A 14,562-nucleotide genomic window follows, 5' to 3' on the forward strand; every position below is an offset into this window, starting at 1 on the left:
ATGGAAATGTTTCATTGCACAAGAGGAGCTCTAAAATACAATTGCACACAAGCAGCCACAGGTGTTGTACGATGAGTTCGGCTTAAACTGTGAAAACTGGAACTTAAACTAAAATCATGTAAGAGAATATAATACAGGGAGCACCAGGAGCAGTAGAGAAACATGCTTTTTCACCACAAGGGATTACGTTTAAATTTGTAAAAATCCCCAGATACGTAAGTCACTCATATTGTATTTGATATCATTTGAAAACTTATGAATCTGAATTTTTCATAGAATACCATTGCATTTTTTTACATATTATAACAATAATATAATACAATAAAGACTTAAAAACTGTGTCACAAATGTGTGGCACCTATAGGTGATGATGTAGAAATATGCGGATGAATATAAACGTTTTTCACAAAGCACTTAAATAGACAAGTCATATATATCAAATGAAAGCTCTCATTCTCCAGAATGTGACTGTACAGTTTATTTTGCCGCCTTAACACCACAGTTTAAATAATTATGAAAAAAATCACGATGTGAAATATGATCTCTGTAAGACAACGAAGACAAACATCTCATGTCTGCTCAGATCACTGCTTCTGTATGCATATCAGATGTTACCTTAGGCTGTTTTCTTCTAAATGAGCCATTGTGTTGCATTTTGTTTATATGAATTGTTCACTGTAATGGTGTTCTCCTATCCAAATTATTATTTTTTTTTAATCTGGTTGTTAAATTGTAAATAATTTTTATTTGTTTTGCTCTAGTTAAGCTCATACTGATTTCATTGTCCAGGCAAATGCCGTCGCAAGCAGCTGCAGTTCAAGCCAACTCCCGGTACAACAATGCAGCTGATGCTCTTGCCGCCCTGGTGGACGCCGCAGCCTCAGCCCCACAGATGGATGTTGCAAAAGTCAAGGAGGGCAAGCACAATAGCGGCGGCTCCCGTGATGATGACATGATGACTTCCTCACGCCGGGCAACACAAGAGTCTCAAGAGCTGGAACAGCGTTCTATGCAGTCACCATATGGGGATGTGTCACTGCCTGGTGGGAATCCTTCCCATCCTGTGTATGCAGAGGGGGGAGGAGCTGCTGGGAGCAAAGAGCAAAAACGAATAGAGAATGACCTGCGAACACATGGGAAGACCACCATGACTGCTGCAAGCTTCATTGATGTCATCATCAAACGGCAGATTGCTCCAGATAAGGATTCTCGGGAGAGAGGCTCACAAAGCTCGGACTCCTCCGGCAGCAGTGAGTGTCGTCAGAAACACAATATTATGATTCATAATTGGGGCTTGGCAATATAGTTAAAGATGATATTTGATACAGATCTCATTACTGATATATGTGCTCTGAAATGACTTAAAAGTTTGGGGGGGGGGGGGGTTCTTATTAGAGGAACCAAACAGCTATTGTTGCTGCATAGACTGAAAATGTTTGATGAAAGAAGTAAAATATAGCAAAGGCCTAGTTAAAAATAAGCAAGGCATGTTTCTCACTCTGTTTTGAACTAAATCAAGGGTTGGCAGTCTGTTCACACATGCTTGAAGTCCCTTGCACCTGCATGCCAATCTACGTCTGACAAGGAAAATAAAAAATGGAACACCCTGTCAAAAAGGTTGCCGACCCCTGAACTAAATGAACACAAGGAATAATGATAACAGTAATATTGACCGACGTATATTTTACTAAAACTTTTTAATATATGAAAAATGCCACACACGGAATTCTGTGAACATTTTTTAATGATTAATCAAACGAGCCATTGAGGTCAAATTAGTTTTTAATTGATTCATTGAAACGGACAGTTTGAACTGATTCATGCAAATGAATCAAACTTGTTTTGATAGAAAATATCAGTAGGTTTGAATTGCATGTATTTACTGGCACCACGCCAGTCTTGCTAAAAGAAAGCAAGCGACTTTGCACAGTCATTTAGGCCAAGTCTGATCATAGGTTGTCTTTGTGAATTGGCAAAAAGTTGGTCACAGTAGTGCACTACCTGCTTCTGTGCACAAACATCCTTATATTCTTCCCAGATGGTACAGGAAAGTAGACAGACAGTGCTGTTTGAAATAGACAAGGCATAAACTTTGGGATGTACGTCACACATTAACTAATGTTAATGGGATGATTAATGTCATCGAGGCCATGAGACTAATAGTCTTAAAAACCTTCGAAAGCACAACCTGTGTCCCAGCTGGATGTGACACTGACAACAGTGAAAAACCCCTGACCCAACCTGAGTCGACAGGGTAATTCCATTATGGAGAGTGTAGGTCTTAACACAGGAGTGAAAATTACTTATTTCTGAAGTGACGTACTTTGAAAGATTGGGGTGGGTTGATAAAGGCTTGCTTCAAGCCTTTATCAAGGCTTGTAGCTTTAGCTTTAGGCTTGTAGCTTCCTGTTTACTAGTTCTCATTGCCACAGCTAAACTTGAAATGCTGTTAAACTACTTTTTTTTTTTTTTAAAGATTATTATTTAATGGTGATAAAGGTTTTTTTGTTTTTGTTTATAAAATTAAACTATTTGTTTCCTATCCCAGCTTAATGTGCAGACAACTATAAGTAAGCCATTAGTAGGTTGATATCACCTATGAGTGTAAACATTCTGGCTCTGTGGTGCTTTCAGCATTAAGCACTGTTCACAAATGCAGTGCTCGATGTCCCTAGTCTCTGTACTGTGAAGTCGCTAGTGGGAATTCTTACTGCTGTCACTATAATGTTATTGGTGGACTTCACGTCTTGCCATATCTTTTGAAAGATATGATCTGATCACAGATGTAACATATTGCAAGTAAAACTAAGATATCATTTGGGTAAGATAAAGGCTCGGGTATACTTGTTTTTTTCGCATGCCGGATCATATGTATAAATATGTATATATGGATGTTTATGTATGCAAATGATTCAGTTATAGCCTTTAACTTCCATATGTGGCTCTTGACGCTTTTCTTATTGACTAGTTTTGATGGCCGTACCACAGCAGCAACACTACTGCTCACCATGTTTTTGTGTACCAAGTTGTTTTTTTGGTGTCCTGGTTATTGGGATGCGGGAAGCAGGGCAAAGTATTAAAGGTGTAAGTCGCACATTCTGTAATGAACAAGCAAGCATTATTTTACACTTGTGAATCTTTAATTCTACGCCTATCTACATGTCCTCCAGTGTCATCTAGTCGTTATGAGCCTCAGGGAGGAATTGAGGTGATTAGTCCAGCCAACTCTCCAGCACAGAGAGAAGAGAAGACTGAGGGACCTATGAGGGACCCATCAGAAAAGAGCTCTCAGCCAGCTTCAGGTGAGACTACAAACACCTGATCCATCCACAGCCAGTAGCATGGACGTCTGTTATCAGGATTTCCACCATGTTGGAAAACTTGGAAATATCCAGGAATTTATATGTTTATAAGATTCTAGACGCAGAAAAGTCATAAAATTTCCATAGTGAATAAACATAGAAATTGCTTTTTATGAGTGCTATCTCTTTAAAATTATATATATATTTTACAAAAAAAAAAAAGACCCCTTACACACCTGATTGGTTATCAGCAAGTGCATATGAAAAAAAAACTAATTTGAAAATATAAGAAAATATCCTGCACACAGCTGTTGCTTGCAAAGGATACTTTTGCGCATCATAGGACCTTCATCAGGCATTTACATTCTAAATCCTGATGAAGGTTGTATGACTGAAAGCTCGCTGTGTTAAAAAAAATATAAAGTAGTCTTTGCGAGCAATTGCTGTGTGCAGTTCCTTTTCCTTAAATCCTTAACCAGTAATCATGAACAACTTGAAAGGTCATGGAAGTCCATTGGTCAAGATTTGGGAACTTTATATTATTGTAGTCCTGAAAGGTGTCAATTCTATGAGTTTGTTTGACCTATTTTTCTCATGTCCTGTAGGTGAAATGAGGTTTGATATAAGCCGGTGCAGGCAGTTGGGAGATTCAGGTTTGTCCCAGCAGCCTCCCTCACAAGCAGACAGCTATGGGCCTGTTCCAAAAACACACCGCATCATGACCCTCGCTGACCACATTTCGGTAAATCACATTCACCCTTATACTATCTCCTTTCTTAATTCACACCTGCTTGATTTCTCTCGCTTTCTCTCTCTTACAGCATATCATTACACAGGACTTTGCCAAGAGCCAGGATCCTCCCCCATCCTCCTCTTCATCCTCTTCCTCCCTCTCCTCCACATTCCAGAGCTCTGGTGTGGGAGGTGTTGTAGGTCGAGTTAAGCCCCCTAACCGCTATAGCCCAGAAAACCCAGCAGCACCTACTGCACACCACCAGAGACCACCAAGCAGAGTGTCTTCTGAAAACTCATCTGATAAACCGCGAACAAGGTATACTTGTGAGAGACACAGAAACTCTACATGCACTCAGCCAAACATTTCACTTGGTGAATTCCATTGAGACATTTGGCCAGATACACACACAAGCCTTTCATAGAATGCATGCATGATATTTGTGTATGTACACACCCAACCAGCTACACTATGTGAGCAAATGTATGTGAACAGCCCCTTCTATGTAACTGGTTTGGCCAGGTCCCTTAATTCTTGTGAAGTGCATTCATGCATTTTGCATACTGTGAATTATGTCCCTGAGGCAATCTCTTATCAGTCTCTCTCTTTCTCAGGCCAGGCAGGTCTCCTGATCGTGGACGTGGACTGGAGAGCTATGAGCCCATCTCTCCCCCTCAGGGTTACTCTGGGTTGGATAAACAAGAGGCCAGTGTACTTCAGAGACGAGAGCAGGACCTCCCTGAACAGAGGTATAAACTCATTGTCTCTGTGTACTCAATTGTGTGAGCCTTTACTTTGGACATCTCTGACATTGTCATGGTTTTAATGTTTCACCTGGTAAATTATTAACTTATTTAGCTGCTTTGTTTGGTGTGGGCACTGTAAGCATCTGTCAGGGTACTTTCAAATCAGTGTCCTGGCATTAGATCAGGACACCTTGTACACCCAAACATGGCATACACTAGCATGCTCCACATTTGCGCCTTAATAGGGATTGGAATGATGAGGAATTTATTTCTGGATCTAATTCTGATTCCACTTAATGATTCAAACAATTCCTTTTAGTAATTTTGAGGAAGCAAGACTTGAGTTCAAGACCTTTCTGAGGCCTTTGACTAAGTCATTCAAAAGAACATTCTTGTCAGAGGCATTCATTTTTTTGTGAATCAAACTTCACTGGTCACTCTGTATGTTTATTGCATGTGACCACCGAGGACAATGCAATAGAAAGAAGTTTTATATTTATAGTCTTTGTATTATTTTGCAGTGCACAGTCTTTCTCACAACAATCATTACAGACTGCATGCTCTCAACTTAGCAAAAACAGAATTTATTTTGCTGTGGCATTGTTGATTCATTAGCAGCACAGCGCCACCTCTCAATATTTTTGTTTTTAAAAAAAAAAAGGCACCTGTTGTGGATTTCTAACCCTATCCCACTCTGACCCTTGACCTTTCTCTTCAGGACTGATTCTCGCTCCCCAAGCAGTGGCAGTTACCTGCCAGCATTCTTCACCAAACTGGAAAGCACATCTCCTATGGTTATGTCCAAAAAGCAGGAGATCTTCCGCAAAGCAGAAGTCGGTAAGTAACAGCCCATGTCCTCAGAGCCCCATAACTGAGTGTGAATGCTACTTACATTCATGCTGATGTCCTTCATTCAGACATCTGATTACATCTTCATTCTTGATGTTCTTTAACTTAACAGGTAACGCTCAGCCGGGCACTGAGATCTTCAATCTCCCAGCAGTAACAACCTCAAGTAAGTACATAAAGACTATCAGTAATAATTCATTAAAGAATCGGGGCAAAATAAGTAGGCACTAGGCATTGCCCAACCTTGTGGACAAAAGCTGTTTTCTCTAACACCGCCCACTGTTGCACAGACAATTTACCAATAATACAAATAATATATTAATTCAATTTACACTCTGCAAATTGCATCTATCACTATTTGCACTTAGTATAAATAAGAAGCTATTTGAGTTAATAGAGGTTTATGATCATCAGTTATGGTATTAGTAATGTTTTCGTGATCTAAAATTATTAACTAAAAAAAAAAAATCTTGAGAAATAGTTTAATGTCATGTTAATGCGTATCAACAATCCAGCAGCATTGGGTGTGCTATACTGTTTGTGAGTCTGTATTTTGCCACAATGACTGTATAATGCATAGCTTGCATCAGAGTAATACTTGCCTTTCAGTCGTATTAATATCCCCTCGCAGTTACCGTTTCTGAAATGATTTTCTGCCGTGATGTATCACTTTGCAGGTGCAAATCGATTGTATTTGCAACGACACGGCCAAATATGTAAGAATGCATGATTTCTTTAGGTAACTGACATGCCATTCATGTGCATAGTTTGATGCAGGCTTTAAACGTTTTCCCTTTGCTCCTCATTATTTTTCTTAGATGTTTCCAATGTGTGTGTGTGTTCATCTGTGTAATCCTGTACAGGCAGTGTAAATGCCAGAAACCACTCGTTTAGTGATCCAGCCAGTAATCTGGGTCTGGAGGACATCATCAGGAAGGCTTTGATGGGAAACATGGAGGAGAGGCAGGAGGACCAGAAGCAGCAGCAAGCCCAGCAGACAGGAAACACCTCAAGCAGCATGAGCAGTATTTCAGAAGGCCGACAAGAGGCTAGCCCTTCCCCTAACACAGGTGTGCTTACTGTAAACACACATTTTCAAATAAGTTTTGTCTAATTCTGGAAAACATATGTGCCATATCTGGCTCGTGTCTAAGAGAACAAACATTTGAACAAACATGCATGCTGTCCATTTCAGAATAGCCATGCTGCTTGCCATTTAAAGTCTTGCTGTCTTATTACCAAAAAAACAAAAGTTTGTAATTTTTGTGTGACACTTTTGAGGCACAGGACACGTTCTTGCATCTGTCGGCACTATTTTATTATTGGTGGTCTATGCTGTTTTTTCAGCATCTGGCACCATGAGTGTTGCATTTTAAGACGCTGTGTTGTTAAGAAATCTAACATTTAAAATGTTAGACACATGTGGTCTATTCCATTCCGCTACGCTATGTCGTCCTGTGTGAATGGCCCCAAAGCTGACCCACTTTTTTAGACATTTTAAACCCTAGTTTTAGGCTAAGACTGGGCCTCCAAAGAAAATCATTCTGAACATTTAAATATCACTCAGGACCAGACTAAATTTGTCTGGGACATGAACCCCACTTGTAACTTGATATTGTTTTCAACTCAGCAGGAAAGCAGAAGCTTCAGAGCAAAGCTAGCAGCAGGAAATCCAAGTCTCCTAACCCAGGCCAGGCATACTCTGCTGGAGAGCGACCATCTTCTGTGTCCTCCGTTCATTCGGAGGGAGATTACCACAGACAGACTCCCTCTTGGGCTTGGGAGGACCGTCCATCTTCTACAGGTGAGCTACTTAATCCTTTACTTAACCAGGAATTGTTTTGTAAATAAAATGTCTTTATTAGTGCAAGATTATTTGACTCTGAAACATAAAAAAAAAAAAAACTTCCTGTCCCCAGGATCCATGCAGTTCCCATATAATCCTCTGACAATGCGCATGCTGAGTAGTACCCCTCCCACCTCCATGGCCTGCCCATCTCCCTCCATGCAGTCCCAGCAGCAGCAGGGTGGTGCCTCCGGGCCTCTGGCCCCGACACGCTCATGGGAGAGAGAGCCCCCACTATTGTCGGAGCAGTATGAAACCCTCTCTGACAGCGATGACTGAGGCAGTGACCTACATCCCTCTCCTAAACAGAGGGACTATCTACCCCCCTGTTCACCATCAACCTTCTTTCTCTGTCTTCATGAATCCCACTCACTGCCACTCAAGAGTGAGATTCAGCTGGGGAGGAGGACATACATTTGGTGCTGCTTTTGTGCCTACTGGTGGTCAGACAGAGCATTGCAGAGAGCCACTGATTTGATCTGAAAACAACTGCAGAAGCTTTGATTTATGGCCTGTTTGGGGAGGAGAACTAGAAGAAATCAGAAACGAATTGAAATGTAGAAAGAGAACAGGATGATAAAACTTGTAAAGAAACTTACTGGCTGAAAATTTGTTTCTGTAAAGATTTTTTATTTTCTTTTTTTTTTTTTTTTTGTCTATAAAAAAGAAACAGAATCAATGTATATAAATAGAATAACATTTTTGCAGTGTTTTTCCTTTAATTTTTTTCTGCATTTTAACTGTTGCTTTTTAAATTTAACCCAGTTGGATGACATGACACCTTGGAGATTTTGTGGTCAGTCAGGCGAAGAGCATTGAGCTTTCCAGATCTGAAAGTATTGGTCTAATTAAAATGAAACAATGAAAATGCGGAAATGCAAAAAAAAAAAAAACATTTCAACGACTTTGCCCCTCAAATGCAGACCCTGTCAGTGCAACACTGTGGAGATGTGTTGGTAACAATTACTGCCCTGTTACTTCAGGGAAGAAATCTCAATCGTTCATCAACTGTTTATAGGTGGAAAAGACAAAATGAAAGTAAAGACGACATCTGCTTTTTTCTGTTCTTATAATGATACTGATGTCACTGTCTGATTCACAGTGAAACATCAGAGAAGGGTTCTTCGTTTTTTTCCCCCTTCACTTTTATTTGTGCTCTGCTTTTGCCTTTGTTCAAATATTCAGCATTGGGCTGTTGCAAAACAGTTCAGAGTGTATGGGTCTACGGTTGAATGTCTAAGTTCCCCCACCATACGCCAATATCCCTTTTACTTTTTTGTTTCATGTTTGTGTGGTGGAATATATTAGTTAATCTTACGAATCATAAAGGAGCACGTATAACGTGTATATCCTGTCAAAATATGTGATTTCTATGTCCTAGACCACAAAACAAAAATACAAAGAAAAACTTGATGCAACTGCACCATTGTTGCACTTTTTTTTCCTTAATCATTTTTGAAAAAACGTAAAATTATACTACCTGTAATCTAAGTTATTCAGTGTAATGCAGAGGTCTGGAATGCTTTCAGATATATTCATGTTTCAGTCACATACTCCATTGGCATTGGCAGACTTTTTCTAATATTCTTGCAATTTTTCTAACTTGGTTTAAGTGTATAGAATCGGTACCATTATCTCGGCTGCTGCTGAGTAGTGACCACTTATTTAGAGATGGAAATATCTGTGTCTGAAAGTGAATAAGCTCAATTTTAGTTACCTGCAGAAATAAAGTTAAATGTGATGAAAGCTAATGAGTACTATTGGTGGTCTGAAGGCATCTCCTTTTCCTGTTTCATGTGCTTTTGCTTTGTTCGAGTAACACCACCAGTCCACGCTTCATTTTAATGATAGTTTGATTTTCTTCAGACATTTAAAACCGCAATGTTGAGCTAATTTTTCGATTCTTTCCACATTTTTATTTCCCAGTAATTTTCAGCATCTATATTATATTCATCCTGTTGTTTGATGGGATGTCATGTGTTTACAATGGCGTTGACAAAAAAAATGGTGAAACTTGAATCTTAAGAAAATAAAATTTGCTCATCATGGCAGTCTACTTTTCAGTCCAGCTTTGCAGGGGTCACTTTCTCTGGTCCGTTCAGAATTGAGACTTGAAAGAAACGGTGTCCCCAGATGTTGAAACCCAATGTTTGTATCACTCTGTCTGCTAAGTAGTGGATAAATAATGTGCTGACCAATCAATAAAGTAGAACAGAGCTCCACCTCCCTGAAACTGACAGTGCTGTATCTCCTGTCTCTTCTGCTTTTTTCCATCCACTTACAAAAAAGGGCAAAATAAAGGAAATTCCTTGCTGCATAAAACAAACATTTGATAAAGGCCAAACATGTCATTACTAAACACCCTGCTTTCAGTGGTCTCAATCACCTAGGGTTTCATTCTTAAGCTTGTTAAAACTGTTACTAATTACTTTCTAAGAGGTTAGCTAGAAGTTTAGATGATGATAATACTCCATTATCAACTACTACGTTCCACAGCATCACTGTACTGCACTGAAAACAGACATTAGAGCTGCAGTACTAGTTAGAACTGAACATTATGGTAGAAGATCCATTAAGTTTTCTAATTATTACCTGAGCTTGAGCTGCTCCATAACCATTCAAGTTTTTCTGCCATCAGAAAAAATGATTTGCTGCTAAAACAAGATGATTGGATTCCATTTTTAGGGAGTAGCTGATGATGCATTTGTGGTGTACATAACGTACATCACATGTACGTACATCACATTTTTTGAGTCACAAAACAATTACAAAACAAGCTGTCAGTTGCTGTCACAATCATTTATGTATGTAAAAGCTACTTTTTCTGAGCTGCTACTTTTACATTTGCGGACATTGTGTCAGCAATTTCAGGAAGTGACGTGCATAACAGATTCTCACCTTGCTGCACTTGAACTTAATGCTCATCTTGTACTGCAGCTTCAGTGACTTGACCAGTACATGATGATGCTGTTTGGACTTAATTTCTCTGCCGTGTGGATGCTGTGGTGCTGCTGTCTTGTGCAAGTCAGAGGCAAGTGAGTTCTCTGACATGTTAAATGGCTAAGCTGATTTTATTGCACCCTTTAAAAGTGCACTGTTGTCTTTAAATATTTGAGTCCCTTGTCCATTATAAATCTTTCTCACAGGGCAAGGAATGTGTTCAGAAAACTTGATTGCAAGAATCAATGTAGTCACAGAACTGCTGTCTGAAATCCTGCTTCCATGTTACTTTGAACCAGCCCTCTTTGGACCAAACAAGCCTTCAGATGTAAGTGTTGTGTGGACTTGCATTAATACACAAGTTGACTATATTGTAGAGATCAAAGTAAATGTGACATGGTGTACTGGAATGACAGAGGAAGGAAAATTGAAGCATTCCCTGATCGCTCTGGAAACTTCTCCATCCTCATTCGTAATGTGTAGCAGTCTGATCTGGGTCTCTACCTCTGAATTGTTCAGAGGGTTCAACTGTTCTCTCGGCTGTAAGCGCACACAACTCAGTGAATATTTGAATGATAATGTTTCATATTTTTAGTTGATACTGAACTTTCTCACTCAGTGTTACCAAGAGAGAAACAGGTATTTTTATTGAGATCTGTCGTACCAAACATGGAAGACATTTTACAACATTTTCACATTCATTTTAAGACTCATTGGGCGTGATTCACTGCAGATTGTTGATCAGGTCTTGCTGCTGTTGAGTGCTCACTGCTGAATTACTGGCAGCTCATGTTGGGAGGAGTTCTGCTTTTTTGTCTGTTCACAGCATGTGGTTACTCTGCATGCACAAAAAGTCTGATCACTACACACTGTAATCTGGTGCACACATTTTAAGCAAAAAAATTGGTGTTTAGAAAAATGAAAAAATGGTAGTTGTTCAGAAGTAATTCCAAAAATGACAAAGTGAAGTTCTAAGATAAGGCTTAGCGTCAATTTTTTGCAGATGCTACTTGGTTTGATATTTTGTTATCTAATGCAATGAAATTCATACATTTTTAATGTGGCTTTTGTCTTCAAATTCTTGTTTTGGCCATTTGTATATAGTGGTTTATATTGTGAAAAACAAAATAATTATCTATTCTTTCGGGATGAACATTCTATGCATCAGTTGGCCATGGTTCACACGATTTCCATGATGGTGGTAATTCTTTTTATTTTCAGTATATACTGTATTCTTACACAGACACTAAGAGAACCACCACTACACTTTATGTGAAGCACAAAGAAATGTTCCAAAAACATAAGCATCCTTGTTTATAATGTCATTGGAACATTTTATTTTTGCATTATTCAGCAATAAAATAAATATAATGGCAGTGTGTGCTGATTGAAAGCAATTCTAAGCAAGTTTGAAATAGTTTTCTGGGAAACATACAAAGTACAGCGTAATAATCAATCCAAGCTACAAGATTTAAAGGCATCAAACTCAACACAGACTAGCTGATTCTATTATGGTGTAAAATGTTTTTGGAAGCCCTTGAAGTAAATGTTTTGTAAACTGGAGAACATAACTGCATGTTGGACACAAGCTCTCTATTATTAACACTGTTTTCGCTAATTTTTCAGGTCAAACATTTGATAAGATAACATATACATCAGCTGTCTAACGCTTACTGCCATGAAAGCAATGGTACATGTATATAATAATTGAAGATTCTGCAAGAGTGGTATTTCAAGTGTCTAAAATGCTTTGTTTGCATTACTTACACTCCTGGGCAAAAGAAATTGTGTCAAGACCAAAATGGCAAACATTAAGCTTTTAATGGTCTTAACCACAAATCATTGGTCAGGAAATTAGCAAGAATTGAACAAATAAAGTAACTTAGTATGTGATTTTCCCTTTGATTTCTTTAAATGTTTAAGCCTTCTGGGTAAACTTGCATTCAGCTTTTTACAGAAAGAAGAGTCAATTTTGTTCCACTCAGTGAGACCAAATATTCTCTATAGGGTTCAAATCTGGACTTGGAAAGACATGGAATGCCTGCTCTTGCATCTCACTTCACTAACCCAACCAATCATTTTGCGTACTTATTGAGAAATAAATATGGCATTTTACTTAATGTAAATCAACAACATATTATGTTTCACAAAGTTTTGCTTTAATGCCAGATGATTATTTTCAAACAGGCCAATATAGGCGGTCAAAATTAATTTAATTAATCAGGTTTCCTTAGTGTGGGCAATGTAGAGTAGCCTATACACGTATTAAATAACTAATTTGTTGCTCAATTAAGGTGACTTTTTTAAAAAGTGATTTAAAAAATAGAGCCAGACATTTTGTAAGTGACATTTTGTGTTATGTCCTGCGGGTGTTTGAATGGAGAAGTTTGTAGCTCGGCAGAGGAAGAGATCAGCAGCATCTGCTGAGAATGATGAATGGAGGAAAGAGAAACGACTGAAGAAATGCAATGAGATTTGTGAGGTGGAAGAGGAGTTCCCTTAAGATTCAGTTCACTTGACATTGAGTCGTTGGGAGTGTCCTTCCAAACAACCTAGTGGAAACCCTTCTACAATAACGGCAATTCTAATATTGGCTATGGTGTTTAAGCCCCACCCTTTTTGGCGTGAAGCTGTCTGGTATAAAAGTGGGCATGCAAACACCATTCCTCAGAATTTTCTTCCTTCAAGACAGCGACTCATCTAAAAGAGCCGCTTACATGTTTGTGTCTTGTTTAAGATGTCATTCCGTAAGTGTTCCCTTGTGCGTGGGACACAGCCCACCGTCAGATCAGCATGAGAGCTGCGTTCGCTGTCTGGGCCGCGCCCACGCAGAAACAGCTCTCATGGAAACTGACTGCTCCCACTGTGAGGGTATGAATCTCAAGACACTTCGCTTGCAAATCACCCTCGTTCTGAGGGACGATTCAGCCTCCCGTGCCCTCCCACCCGCCTCTTCTGTGACTCCCGAGGGATCACACGAGGAGGCACGGCGAGGCCGACAGGATGAATTTGAGGTGGACCTCATGCCGGCACATGCCCCGCGAGCCCCTCAATCTCCATGTAATGCATCTGTGCTAAAACAGTATGTACTTGATGCGCTTCAGCCCTCTGCAGGAGCACACAGCCTCATCACGTTCGGCGGTTCTGACGCTGGGGATGATGATATGTCTCTCGCTGCATCTGGCGAGTGGTCAATGGAGGACATTGCCGCCCTTTCCCCCAGCAAGGGCGAAGAGTGCGCACGCACCACTGACAAGGAGATGCTTTGCGTCCTTTCAAGGGCGACCTTTATCAAGTGGTCTCCACCAGAGGAACCTGAAAAATCTGCAGTCCGGACATCGTCAAGGTACCGTGCTTCACAGAACTGCCCCGTTCTTCGCGGAAGTTCATAACGAACTTACAAAATCCTGGCACGCTACCTATTTAGCACGCTCACACAGTGATTCCATTCCTCGCTAAAGTGGACCACGGCGAATACAAATGTTATGCCCAACTATCTCCTGTGGAAGAGGCGGTAGCAGCACATCTCTGCCCGGTGAGTAGTAGGGCATGGAAATCACGCCCCGTTCATCCTTCCAAGCCATGTCAACTGACGTCCGCACTGGCTGGAAAAGCATACTCAGCGGTGGGCCAAGCTGGTTCAGCACTCCACGCGATGGCGGTGCTCCAAGTTTTCCAAGCTAAGCTCCACAAGCAAATGGACGAGCAATGGTCCAGAGACATTCAGAGAGCTCTGCACCGCTACGGACTTAGCACTGCAAACCACGAAAGTCAGTGCACAGGCCACTGGCAAGTCAATGGGCAACCTGGTGGTTTTGGATCATCACATCTGGCTGACCCACAAGGAAATGCATGATGTGGAAAAAGTCACTCTCTCTGATGCTCCGGTGTCTCCAGCCAGCCTTTTCGGCAGCTCTGTGGATAGGTTTGCTGAGCGCTACGTCACGACTCCACAACACTCGCAGGCTATAAGACATTTTATGCCAAAACGGAGCAGTAGTTCATCACAACTGGCTCGCTCCCACTCTGTCACGGGACAGCACCCAGCTAAAAAACCCACGCACAAGTCGTGGCCCAAACGAAGGCAGCCCCCTCAGCACGAGCCAGCGTATGAATTTTGAACTGCCTCAATGATTGGCTGTTACT

At 40.4% G+C, this 14,562-nt stretch overlaps 1 protein-coding gene across 11 annotated transcripts in view; it reads left to right on the forward strand.

Annotated features, from left to right (window-relative positions):
* Positions 1-9,713, forward strand: part of LOC127440151 (nuclear receptor corepressor 1-like) — a 140,348-nt gene extending 130,635 nt beyond the window's left edge. For 8 of the 11 annotated variants that reach the window (XM_051696585.1, XM_051696584.1, XM_051696591.1 and 5 more), the window contains 10 exons: positions 790-1,250; positions 3,171-3,302; positions 3,908-4,044; positions 4,124-4,353; positions 4,650-4,784; positions 5,500-5,618; positions 5,743-5,796; positions 6,494-6,700; positions 7,261-7,434; positions 7,550-9,713. In XM_051696585.1, coding sequence (XP_051552545.1) covers positions 790-1,250; positions 3,171-3,302; positions 3,908-4,044; positions 4,124-4,353; positions 4,650-4,784; positions 5,500-5,618; positions 5,743-5,796; positions 6,494-6,700; positions 7,261-7,434; positions 7,550-7,755 — 1,855 coding nt within the window. In that variant the 3' untranslated portion in view covers positions 7,756-9,713. The remainder of the gene's footprint in view (positions 1-789; positions 1,251-3,170; positions 3,303-3,907; positions 4,045-4,123; positions 4,354-4,649; positions 4,785-5,499; positions 5,619-5,742; positions 5,797-6,493; positions 6,701-7,260; positions 7,435-7,549) is intronic. The other 3 variants (XM_051696586.1, XM_051696593.1, XM_051696594.1) reach the window with 1 other exon arrangement.
* The last annotated feature ends 4,849 nt before the right edge of the window (positions 9,714-14,562 follow it).

This window comes from Myxocyprinus asiaticus, chromosome 4, assembly GCF_019703515.2.
Source record: "Myxocyprinus asiaticus isolate MX2 ecotype Aquarium Trade chromosome 4, UBuf_Myxa_2, whole genome shotgun sequence".
NCBI lineage: Eukaryota > Metazoa > Chordata > Actinopteri > Cypriniformes > Catostomidae > Myxocyprinus > Myxocyprinus asiaticus.